Here is a 13,504-nt window from a genome sequence, read left to right as displayed (position 1 = left end):
AGTACAGAGAATATGACATGGTAGACAGTATTCTAGGTCATTGTTCAAATTCTCTGAAATGTCAAAATCCACACTCTTAAAGATAGCATTAAATTTTTTAAATAAGGCCGGGCGGTGGTGGCGCACGCCTTTAATCCCAGCATTCGGGAGGCAGAGCCAGGCGGATCTCTGTGAGTTCGAGGCCAGCCTGGACTACCAAGTGAGTTCCAGGAAAGGCGCAAAGCTACACAGAGAAACCCTGTCTCGAAAAAACAAAAACAAAACAAAATAAAACTTTGTCAGATCAAATTTCAGGACTTTTCTTAAGGAATATGTTGAGATGTGTTTGTACCTAGAGCACTTACCTAGCAAGTATAAGGCCCTGGGTTTAATCTGCATCATTCCCTCTCCTTACCCCACTCCTAAAAAAACCCAAAACAGTATTATGCTGGGCATGGTGATACACACCTTTAATCTTAGAATTGGGGAGACAGAGGCATAGATCTCTATGAATTGGAGGCCAGCCTGGTCTATTTAGTGAGTTCCAGGACAATCAGGGCTATGTCTCAAAACAATCAGATAAACAAACAAAAATTAGTATTCTATCTAATATGGGCTTCTTAAATTTTTTCCACTCATTGACCCCCTTTTGCCCGAGGAATTTTTTATGTAACTATGGGTAAATAGGCTTATAAAATAGGTATACAAATAAAATATTTATTGATAATGAATCGTAAAAACTTGGTTTAAAACAATTATCTGGTACACATATAATTTTATAACTTAGCAAAGGCTAAAGCAAGTTTGCATACTTATATGATGGATGTGCCTTTTTTTTTACATTAAAAAAAATTACAGTTTGTGTCTCCAAATTTCACTTTACTTCAGCTTTCCTACCTGCTTGGTGCTGCAATTCCTGGGTCTTCTGAAAATTCAGAGTATAAGATGGATCAGTTCTTAACTTTATCAGTCATTGGTCAGAGATTAAGTGCTCTTGGTCATTTATTGCCTATTTGCTTTCCAGCATCTAACATTTTCTTTTTATAATCTCTGCAATGGGAACTCACTGTTAATTTTTCCATAAGAACTTCTTACGTATTTGATGTTGTATGTGTTTCTTTTCTGCTTCCCTAATTATATATTCTATGTTGCAGATTTTATTATATAGTCTCTGATCTTTGTACATTTCTACTCACTTGAGAGTTTTTATTGGATATAGAATGCAGTCTTGGGTTTCTCCTTTGCCCTGAAAACTCCATAAATTTCGATTCCATATTCCATATCTCAGCATTTACAACTGGGTAGTATTGGTGTTGGGTATAGCTACCTAATTAGTTGATGCAGTTAATGAAAACTTTAATCCCATTTAAGATAACTCCAATACCATATTTGGATATAATTTTATTTTGTCTTTTAAACTAAAATCTTTTACTAGATAAGTTGTAGGTGTTGAGTTTTATATTCTCTTCCTACTAGTAATTTGCCTAACATTTGGAGGAACTTTGATTTTAAAAATTCAAATCTCTTTTTTAAGAAAAATTACTGTAATTTTTTTCTTTTGACTTCAAAATTATTTTTCTCATTTACTTTGTTCTCTCTTATATAACATTAGCTGTTTTTTTTTTCTTTCTGTAACCTTGAATCTCATTGTGGTTGCCAACCATAGAATTCTCTCATTTTCAACAGACAGTGATACTCTGAAGATGGTGAATAGAAAAGTCCAGAAATAATCAGTTCATATGTTTTAATTGCATGCTACTCTGAGTGGTGTGCTGAAGTCTTATTTCTGCACATCCTGGGATATGAATTATTTTTGTCCAGCCTGCCCACATTGTATATGCTACCTGCCTGCTAGTCACTTGGGAGGTATCTTAGTTGTCAGCTTGATGTTCATGGCATCATATTTCCCAGTGTAGTAGCTCAGTGCTATACTACAGTGTCTGTATCATTTATCTTGGTTTGGGAGCATTGTATCATCAGACTTCACACCAGAAGAATGATGAATATAATACAGTTACATACTTTTTATTATGCATATTATCCTGTTTTATTATTGTTAATCTTTTACTCTGTTATATATATAGTAATAAGTTAAACTTCATCGTAGATGTATGTAAGAAGATAACTATATATACAGGATTTAGGTACTTCTGGTTTTAGGCATCTACTGGGGGGTGAGTTCCCTGCCCCTGATGAGGTCAGGGATACGGAGGAGCTATTTTATTACAAGATCTTTAAAAGAAGTTTTCTTTGTTTCTTTGTTTTGTTTGTTGTTTTTTAAATGGCATAACTCATTATAGTCACCTCTGGGTAAGAGAAAGAAAAAAAGAAGGTTCTCTGAATATTTAAATTGTTTCTTTCCCTCCTTCCTCCCACCTACCCATCACTTTATCTAGTTATTTGTACATATCTTTTTAGTTTGTTTATTGTTTTTCTGTTTTTCTTTGACTCTACTGTGTATCCCTGAGCAGCCTGGAACTCACTATATGCCCCAGACTGGCCTCAAACTCACAGAGATCCCTCTGCCTCCCAGTGATGGGAGTAAAGGCATGCACCACTATGTCCATCTCCTGCTTAACTTTTCTAATGACATCACTAGTTGAGATGAGATAAAATAAGATCTCTCAGTTTTTGAATTAGAAGGCGACATAGGCATAACTTAAGAAAAGACGGTACTAGGCAGAGGTAGATAGCTGTTAGTATACCAAGGTTCATTTGTGTTCAATAATAATTTTCCCTTTACATCTCTCCTGACAGTTGATACTAGCAGTTCCTATTCTTCTTGGCTTCTGAACTCAGCTGGAAACTCCAATTCCTGTCCTCTTATATATCATCCTGAGCTGAGCCTTCTGTCACCCAAAGAGCTCCAATCTGATCTTCCATTCAGGTCTCCATCTTTCCCAAGGTATGGTTAATAGAGGGGGCAAAATTTTGTCACTTCCTTACCTAGGGTGTAATTGATATTCATTAAATATTGGTTGAATGAGTGTCTCCTAATGGACTTCTTCCTCTTTCAAAAAGGTAGTTTGCATCTGAATATTATGCTTAAGCTGGTGATCCCAGCTACTAGCTCTCTAGCTGAGATGGGAAAAATTGCTTGAGCCCGGGAATTTGAGGCCAGCTTGGGCAACACAGCTAGACCCAGTGTCACTTACAAACAAACAAATTTTTTAAAATGATGGTTGTTAGTAGGTCAGCATTTGTCTTTCTCACCAGGTCATTTCCTGTCAAATGTTTTATAATATGTTTATGGAGTTTTGTTTGTTTGTTTCTAGACCTTTAAAATTTTTTCTCTATTAAGTCTTTTTGTTATTTCAGTGGTCAGTTGGTAGAGGGAAGAAAACCTATAGTTTTATTATCCATCATGATGTAGGAAACTCCAGATTATTTTAATACTTTTGTAAAAGTGTCTTATTTCAGTAATTTAGATTGCTGGTAAACTTAAGAGTTAGTAAAACCATAGTTTAAATAGCCAGTAATCTTTGTTGGTGGAGATGGAAATTGGACTGTATATAAAAACTAGTTTAATAGGTAGGGGTGAAAATTATGATAAAATTTCCTGTTCTGTGTTACCTGAGGTATTTATAACATAGTTCTCTTCCTTCCTTCCTTCCTTCCTTCCTTCCTTCCATCCATCCATCCATCCATCCATCCATTTTTCAACCAAAGGTGGCAGCTCTAATATAAGTTGTTCTCTGATGGCATTACTTACACACTTAAAAGGTAAACATGCTTCAAGATCAGGTAGATTTTCCAGGTAAAGTTGAAATTTGAGATCAAATTACAAGCCCTCTGTGGTGATACATTGTGTACTCTGATAAATTTGCCTGAAGATAAGAGGACAGAGCAAGCCATCTCTTACCTCTAGGACTTCTCAGCCTGAAAAGCTTTCCTCAGCCAAAAGACTTTAGTTCCTGTCTCCTCCTGCCTTATATACCTTTCTCTGCCCACCCATATAATTTCCTGTCTCAACTTTCCTAGTGCTGGGATTAAAGGCATGTGACTCTCAAATATTGGGATTAAAAGGTGTGTGCCACTAGTGCCACTACTGCCTGGCTCCTGTGTTTAATCTAGTGGCTTATTCTGTTCTCTGATCTTCAGGCAAATTTATTAGGGTACACAATCTATCACCACAGCCTTCAGCTACCTGAAATATAAGAGCTCCTCCCACACTGTGTTGACATTCTGCATTAACTGACAATTATCAAAGTTAAGTAAAAGCGAAGGGCATTTTTATTTGTAAATTAAGCATTTCCCTAGCTAGTCATTATTGAGTCATCTTTAAGTTCCATGTGGATGAAAGAGAGCATTCATTTAGACATCCCAATATCCTGGCTTTCCAATAGTTCTAGTCAATTTCAGTAGCTTTTCTTCTTTTAGGACCACCTGCCCTTCATATGACCTTCACTGTTTTACACACACACACACACACACACACACACACACACACACACACACCCTTTTTGGTAATACTAAAATTTTAAAGATCTAATTCTAGGTTCACTATTTCAAATATTTATGAGTCAATAACTTAATTTGCTTTCCTAAATGGGCTTATCAGATCAAATAGTGACTTGGATGACAATTGTCCTTGTTGATAACCATCATTGAAAATCTTGCTTGGAAATTTAAATATAATGTAACAAAATAATTGATAGGAAGTTTGCTTACAGAGTTTTTTTTACTTCTTTATGTTTTGAGTTTTTAGTATTTTGTCATTTGCAACCAATAGTCATTTCAATTTAAATCCCTTTTAATATATGAAGAAAAGATAAATATACATTTACCTCTGATGTTATTCATAGAACACTTTGTCTTCTGTTCAGAGAGAAGCACAAAAATTAAGTCTGTAATTCTTTCATAATATTTCCAGTATAGGTTTTAAATTTTGTTGGATATAAGGAATTTTTAGAACTGCAGAAGTGAACATTAGAATGAAAACAAATGCATATCTAGATATCTTTCAGAAATATATGTATAAATGTGACATGAATAATAGTTACTGTAGCTGTCTTTGGTTTTTTACTTGTTTGTTTTTAGCTTTTAAAAGGAGCTTTTATTTATTTATTTTTTTTAATATGTGCATTACAAGAAACAAAACACAAGAACAAAGTCACCTAGTCACGAGCAGTTCAGCTTAATGTGTCCTTCTAGATCTTGTTCCCTGGTCAGAGCCTATAGCAGCCTTTGTAACAGGGAAAGAGTAGGAGTTAAGTTCCACCAGCAGTAAGAAATAGGCTACAATACATCCACTCTGAGATGTTCTGTAGCCATTGGAAGAGGGAACTTAGATCTGTTTGCATTTGTATTCTTGGAAAGAAGTTAAGATGTTAAAGTCTTATGTAATACTCTATTTATGCAAGAACAAATAGAAAACCTTGTGTGTGTGTGTGTGTGTGTGCTGCTTTTGCATTTATCTTGTTCATTCCTACTATCTGGTAATAATGCTCTGATTTTCTTCTAGGGAAGCATCCTCTAGTCCTTAATGTCAGTTCATGCTTGATGGTGTTCTATGCCTCTGGCTCCATGTGTGGCCTGTAAATCAGGTATGGTCATTCATAGAAATTTGTCTTACTGTAGGGAATGACACTTAAGAAAATTGGGGCCAAGACTATGTCCTGCTTTTGGAGGAGTGATAATGTTTTTTTTTTATTATTATTATTAAGTTGTACCTTGAAGGCTGCTAACTGAACTTGAACAGTCATCTTGGCACCATCTAGAGCCTGACCATGAAGCTAAGTGAAGAAGAGATACCAGAAGCTAATTGCTTCTATTGATAGATGAAGCCTCCTCTAAACCTGGGAGTTCTTAACAGATCGGCTCTTTGTGGTTTTAGTATATGTGCTTGATTAGAATTTCTGCTTTGTTGAGTCAGAATAAACTTAGACATAAGAAATTTACTTTGAATTTTAAAATTTCAATTCTTTGTTCAATTCTAGGTGAATTGATTTGAGGGAAATCCTGGTTATTTTGAAGATGTTGCAGCTCAGTATTGTTTTGTGTTTAAGTCACAAATAACTTCACAAGTTTTCAGAACAAAAGAAACTGATTTTTTTTAAATCATGCCATTTGAACAGACACAGCTATTTTGTGATGAAAAACAAACTGTTTTGGAAAAAATTGATACAACAAATGAGATAGCAGATACCATCGAATCAATACCTACACCAAAAATTTCAGAAACTAATTTTCATTACAAGCTAAAAAATGTGAACATCAGTTTGCCCAAGATAAATATTCCAAATGAAATCTTAATGAAACATGAAGTTGAAAAGTACAGAATATTATTTCAGAGTAAACCACAGACTGCACGGAAATCTATCAGTGTGAAAACTGTAAGCTGTGCTGAGGAGTGTGTACTGCTTTGTAAATCTGAACGAGCTGAAGAAGAGAGTGTAAACATGTCTGCAAAAATACTCAACTTCAGTTGTTTAAAATGCCAAGACAGTGCTCAGTATAGTCCGAACGATTTGCAGAAACACTTTGAAATGTGGCATCATGGTGAGTTACCTTCGTTTCCTTGTGAAATGTGTAGTTTTTCAGCAAATGACTTCCAGATATTTAAGCAACACCGAAAAACCCATAGGAACACTTTTGTAAAATGTGACATTTGTAATAGTGAGCGTTCATATACTTTATTGGACTTGACAAAACACTTCACATCTAAACATTGTGTTAATGGTAATTTTCAGTGTGAGGAGTGTAGATTCTTCACCCAGGACGTCGGCACATTTGTTCAGCACATTCACAGACATAAAGAAATGCATTATAAATGTGGGAAATGCCGTCACCTCTGCTTTACCAAGGGAGAGCTTCAGAAGCACCTTCGTGTCCACTCTGGTTCTCTTCCCTTCACTTGTCACTACTGTAGCTATGGTGCCGTTCATAAAGACCAACTCGTCAGACATGTTATAACTTTGCATAAAGAACACTTATATGCAAAAGAAAAACTGGAGAAAGACTCGTATGATAAAAGAGTGGCAACGACTACAACAGGCCTTAAACTAATACTCAAAAGATACAAAATAGGTCCAACAAAGACATTTTGGAAACGTAAAACAGTTACCAGTGGGAATGATGAAAGTATAGGAAAAAATGCTCAAGCGTTTAATGCAGTGAACAAAACACAGACTAAAGGTGAAGACCAGAGTCAAGAGCGGTTAACTGAAGAAAGGGGTGAAAGACTGCACTGTGAGAATGGTGACAAACCCACAGACTCTGAAAAGTCACCTCCGCTGTCCACTGGGCAGCAGAAGAAAGCTGACGAGGGAGCAAATGCTACTTCAAGTTTCTTGAAGAGTGGTCTACAGGGGCCTTCAGTGTTACTGGTGAGAAATAATAAGATAACAATTCCTGCTAATTACAGTGCTAAGTTTATGGGCTTCAAGTTGGTAGACGGGAGACAGCATATTGTAATAAAATTGTTGCCTATCAATAAACAGAATCCACCTGCACCAGCCTTACAACCAGACACAGAAAAGGATAGTACAGCTAATTTGCCCCCCCAGGCTTCGGACAACACTGGATTTGCAACTGGAGTAACTACTGAGGTGACTGACACAGATTTTGTGAAAGCAGCTCCACTTTCACATTCGTCTCCTGTGCTTTCCAGGAAAGAAATTTCTGAAAAAGAAATCGCTTTCATATCTGAAAAGAACGATATACTTGAGACGGTAGATAACAGTAAAAGTTTATCTTCTTTGCCAACAACATCAGAATCAGTTACTGCATCAGTGAGTTTAACCACAAAAGTTGAATCAAGAGATAATGTTGACTTGTGGGAAAATCATACCACTCAGAGTCATCCAGATGCATTAGATACCACCACCATTAAAAGTCCAGATAAAGTCAACCTTACCACTAAGCCAAATGCATACAGTTGTGGAGATATGCATAACTATTGCATTAATTATGTCAGCTCTGAGTTACCTGATGAATCATCCAGCTATTTTGAGTTCTCCAACCAAGGATCTTTACCTTTTCATAATTACTCAAAGGTGGATAATAAGCGTCGTAGGTTTTCAAGAACAGCAGTGTTTGAAAACCTTCAGAGGGACCCTTCGAACAGAACAGTTACTCAGGAATCAACTAGTGATAGTGATACACTTTCACCACTACCAAAAAGTGAGAGCTCCAACTCAGATAGCCCGTTAGCATCTGTCAGTCCATTAAATGGTAAAGATGGAACTTTCAAGACGAAAGCTGAAATTGAAGAACCATGTGAGTTAGAAGAAAGACAAAACTTTGAAAAACAAAGCCTCTTCACTAATGAAAACCAAAATTTATTAAGTGTGACTGAAGAAACTAAATGGAATGACATTCCCAGTGCTGGCTCCCCCTTGATGCCTAGAATCACATCTGTTTTCTCTCTCCAGAGCCAGCAGGCTTCAGAATTTTTGCCACCAGAAGTAAACCAGTTACTCCAAGATATATTAAAACCAAAATCTGATACAAAGGAAAACTCTAATAACATTCCCAGTAAAAACCTTCCACTCGATTGTGACCAAACATTTAAAAAGGTTGAGGAAGAAGAAATGATAGTAGAATCTTCAAAAGACTTGCAAGTGCAAGACATCTTCCCAGTTCCGTCTCCCAGTGTAGGTGTTAGTATGCCTACAAATGAACCGAATTTAAAATGTAATGGGCAAGAAAAACAAGTGGTGTCAGTATTACAAGATGTGAGAGATTCTGAGGTGACCACTAAAATTCCAAGTATGGTCACATTACTTAAGACTCAGTCAGATGCAATAATAACACAGCAGCTTGTAAAAGACAAACTCCGAACCAGCACACAAAATTCAGGTCCTGTATATATTCAGAATCCATTTCTAACCTCGGAACAGAAAAGTCCTGTGTTTTTTCAAACTCCAAAAGGTTTTATTATACCACTGCATGTTGCTAACAAACCTGGATTCCATGTCTTTTCTGGAAGACCACTTCCTTTGGTTAACACACAGAGTGTACCTGCTTCTCTCCTTGTAAACAAGAAACCTGGAATGCTTTTAACACTTAATAATGGGAAACCCGAAGGTGTTCCCACTGTCAAAACTGAGAATGTTCAAAGTTACGGAACTATAGCTACAGAACCTTGCAAAATGCCTCTTCTGAAAGTAGAACAAAACAATAACTGTCTTACACCTATACTTTGTTCCAGTGTTGGCAGTTGTACGAACATGAAAAGTTGCCCAGAGAATACATGGCCCTTGAAGGGTCCTTACATTATTAAAACATCAGTAGGTTCTTCAGTGAGAGCTGTTCATTTTCCTAACATTCTACCTGAGCAGCAGGGCCCTAAGTTGAATATCTTGAATACAGGAAAGCAACAGAATGAAAACTTGCCCAAAGCGTCTCTGTATACCCTCATGCCTGATGGTAAACAAGCTGTGTTTTTTAAGTGTATGATGCCAAATAACACTGAACCTCTTAAGCGTAAGTTAATCAGAAATGGTCCTTACCAACGTATTCAGCCAAAGAGACCTGAAGGAGCACCACAGAAAATACTGGTAAAAATTTTTAATCCTGTTTTAAATGTGAGTGCTGCTAATAATCTTTCAGTTAGCAACTCTGCATCTTCATTCCAGAAAGAGAATGTACCATCTAAACTAGCAGGTCTTGGAGAGCAGAAAGAGCCAGAATCTTCTAGAGATGCCTTACCAGTCTCAGATGGTTTGATGCCAGCAAATGAAATTGTCCTTCCTTCTACTGCAACATGCCCAGAGTCTTCTGAGGAACCAGTATGTATCAGTGAGCATTCAGAGACAAGAGTATTAAGGTGTAAAGCGAATTGTACAGTTGAGACAAATTTCAGTAAAAGAAAGACTTGTAAAAATAAGTTTGCAAAAATTAAGACTCGTATAAGTCAAGATTCTGAAACCACTATTGTATCTAGAAACAGAAGCTGTAAACGAAAGTACATTGATAATTACCAAGAACCTCCAAGAAAAAAGTCAACATTGCATAGAAAGTGTAGAGAAAAGGCTAATGCTGAAGATGTCCAGGAAACGTATGGATTGAGCAGACCCAGGCTTTCAAAGGATTCAGGTAGAACTTTGAGACTTTTCCCTTTTAATTCCAAACAGCTGGTGAAATGTCCTCGGAGAAACCAACCAGTTGTGGTTTTGAACCATCCTGATGCAGATGCCCCAGAAGTAGAACGTGTAATGAAAACTATTGCGAAGTTTAATGGACGTGTACTGAAGGTTTCATTGTCGCAAACAACTATTAATGCTTTACTGAAACCAGTTTATTTTAACACTTCTGAAACAATTGACAATGACTTTTCCAAGAGACACAAAATGCTTAAGCCTGTTAATTCTGTGAAGGAAAGATTTGTGCTAAAACTAACACTCAAAAAGACAAGCAAAAATAATTACCAGATTGTAAAAACTACCTCTGAAGATGTCTTGAAAGCTAAGTTTAACTGCTGGTTCTGTGGTAGAGTTTTTGACAATCAGGATGTGTGGGCTGGCCATGGGCAGAGGCATTTAGTGGAAGCTACTCGGGATTGGAATATGTTAGAATAACTTACTGTGATTGCCAAGGAAAGATACTTAAAAAGAAAAGAAAATGGGCTAAGTTACCATAAATTAGGCATTTTCTACATCAATATAGTTTTTGAACATTTTAAGAGTTGATTATTTTCTGTGGAAGAACAAAAGCTTTATGTGTGGTACTTGAAAATGCTACAGTTACACGTGTTTTGAAAGAAAGTAATTAGCACAGACCTTGATTTAGTTGTCTAAAGATGAATCTGTGGGAAGGTAGGGCTAAGGAAAGTTTTGATAAGAGTTTTCCCAATTGGGTTCAGAGACTGAATAGAGGGTAATGGTGGATAGCCCGATTCCCTATCTTCTCCCACCAGCCTTATAGATCTGACAGATGAGTTTCTCTGGAGATGTAGAACCCTTTCATACATGAGTTTCTTGCTACTTGTGAAGATAGACTGAACTTGGAAAAAGTTATTTTCTATTATGTTACAGTTCATTTGAATGGTATTACATTCCTTTGAAACTACATCTTACTGGACTGTAGTTAAACATGAAATAATGCTTGAAGAGTTTTGGGCAAGTAAATCCTGTTGCTCTGCCCTGTGTCAGATTGGAATACCCTCCCAGAATGATTCTCTTTTTTCTGTGACTCTCTCAACCATTGCAGTAAATGGGGCAGTCTCCAGAGGAGGGAGAAACTTTCTCTAAAATCCATTTGAAAGTCAACATTTTCCTGAGTTTGGTTCTGTTCTCCAGTGATCCCCTTGTACAGAACTGTGCTTATCTGATTAGCAATGCCCATAACCAAATGGCTTTTCTTCCTTGATTGGCATCCCTTCAAAATGAACAGAAAGAACATAGAAACACTTCAAAGGGAATGGCTTTTCTTGAAAATTCAAAAAGTTTATTTTTACAAAGATAATATTTTGAAGCAAGGTTAGCAAAGCAGATCATATTTTTGCTTGTGTTTAGTTACTGTTCTTACCTAAACACTTCTACATTAGGTCAGACCATTTTCATTAGTAACTTTTCAGGATGACCAATAAGACCCAAAATCGTATTAATAGCTGGCATTTGAAAATAGAGAAGCAAGCATTAATGCTGGACTCAGAGCAATTCATAAAACTTTAAGAAAAATTCCTAAGAGACATGCCCAACACTTTCAAAACAGACATTTTCCTAATAATCCATTGATTTTAACTTTACCAAACACATTTGTATCAATTTTTTTTTCCCCATTGGATAATGGAGTTCTATTAACAAATGATGTACAGTGTAATTTTTTGTTGTTACTATACATATTATGACATTTTCATTGATTGGATCAAAACTTCAGGGCTTCTTTTTTGTATATAACAAAAATGTACATATTTTTGTACTTGATTATGTAAATTTGCACAGAAAGTTTATGACACAAAATTATTTTCTTTCAGTTCTGTGCATGCATTAATAAAAGTGGGTGATTTAAAAAGAAGACTGTACCCATGTTATTTTCTTGTTTTTTTATTTCTGACTTTTTTTTTTATTTGGGGGACATACATTTTATTTTTTTCAGGGATTAAACACTATTGTTAGCAAGTGCCTAAAAATGATGTAAACAGTTTACATATGTCAACTGTAACAGTAGGTCCTAAGTGGGCCCATTCCCATGATAGTTTTGATTTAAACAAAGCCATAAATAGATGCTTCAAGCTATATTGCTATGCACATTATACTTGTACTGTTTTTGTGCAGTTTATCTACTTTCTTAGTGAAGTATTTTTTGTATAAAACCTGTTACAATTGTGTTTCTTGAATTGAGCCTGGGTGGAGTTGATTGGAAATGCACAGTATATATTAATAATGTACAGATGTTTAAAGAATGGTAAGGATTGTTAATTTCCTTGTTTGTTGTTAATGAAGGTTTTCAATTAAACTTAAGCTTGTGTTTACATGAGAGTTCTTTATTTTGTTTTTGACTGAGCTAAAACCTACTGGAAATTCTAATGGGAAATAGCTCCCCTTCTCTCTAATGTCTGAAGACTACAGAATAAATATGGGACTTTTCTTCTTCCAAAATTATAGATGAACTTTGAGAAAGGTCACATTTGTGGTAACTTATCCTTGGCTCTGCTGGGAAATGCTTTTGATCTTCAGCACCTTAGTAGCAGTAGAGTTGAACTTTGTTGTTACGGATAGCTCCATAAATAACATATGTTAACATCTGTGAATAGGAGAGAAGAGGCTACCCTGACAGTCTTGTAACATTCAAAATGTATTTCAGGGGCTGGAGAGAGGCTCAGGTTAAGAGCACTTGCTGCTCTTAAAGAGGACCCAGCTTCAGGTCCCAGCACCCACGTGTTGGTTCACAATCCCTTGTAACTCAAGTTTCATGAGTTCTAACTCCCTCTCCTAGCCTCCAAGGACACTGCATGCATGTGAATAGATGTACATGCAGACAAAATACCCATACATATGAGATGTTTTCTTTTTAAGAGAGAAAGCAAAATGAAAATATATTAGAGCAAGCTTATTAATTGAAGATCATTGGCTTTCATATCCTGAAAATTTTAAGGTGTTGGATTCCTAAACAAAAAGGGCACAAAGTAATCTGCAAGACTCATCTAAAGGAAAAACTAGTCTAAGAAATAGGTAATTTCTCAGTGGACAACCATCTGTATTAAACTTCGCTGACTGCATTTTCCTCAGCATGGCCCTGACTATAACTCCTTACCCAACATCTAGCTACATAAGCAAAGATTCTGTTCAGAAGAGGGCTAGAGTGAGCTTCAATGACTAGCGTATTGCCTCTTTCAAGGGGTCTATAGGGTTCTCTAGAGGTGGGACTAACACAAAATACAGGTGTACATGTGACTTCGGTTGGAGGGACTGGCTTCTGCGATTAGGGAGTCTGGGAAGCCATATAGTCTGCAGACTAGAGACTCAAGGATGCTGGTAATGTGGCTCAGAACAAGTCCCCAAACCTGTGAATCAGCATGATTCTTTAGTTCAAGATCAAAAGCCCGAGAGCCAGAGGACTTGAGTTCTGACATCCAAGG

At 36.5% G+C, this 13,504-nt stretch overlaps 1 protein-coding gene across 1 annotated transcript; it reads left to right on the top strand.

Annotated features, from left to right (window-relative positions):
* Positions 1-2,217: 2,217 nt before the first annotated feature.
* On the top strand, positions 2,218-12,397 carry Znf518a (zinc finger protein 518A). Its single transcript, XM_059258217.1, has 3 exons — positions 2,218-2,884; positions 5,444-5,525; positions 5,919-12,397. The coding sequence occupies exon 3, from the start codon at positions 6,042-6,044 to the stop codon at positions 10,500-10,502; it is 4,461 nt and encodes a 1,486-aa protein (XP_059114200.1). The 5' UTR covers positions 2,218-2,884; positions 5,444-5,525; positions 5,919-6,041; the 3' UTR covers positions 10,503-12,397.
* Positions 12,398-13,504: the final 1,107 nt, after the last annotated feature.

The sequence above is a fragment of the Peromyscus eremicus genome, chromosome 1 (genome assembly GCF_949786415.1).
Source record: "Peromyscus eremicus chromosome 1, PerEre_H2_v1, whole genome shotgun sequence".
Classification (NCBI taxonomy): domain Eukaryota; kingdom Metazoa; phylum Chordata; class Mammalia; order Rodentia; family Cricetidae; genus Peromyscus; species Peromyscus eremicus.
Note: the sequence above shows the minus strand (reverse complement) of the source record. Positions and strands in the feature narration are given on the sequence as shown.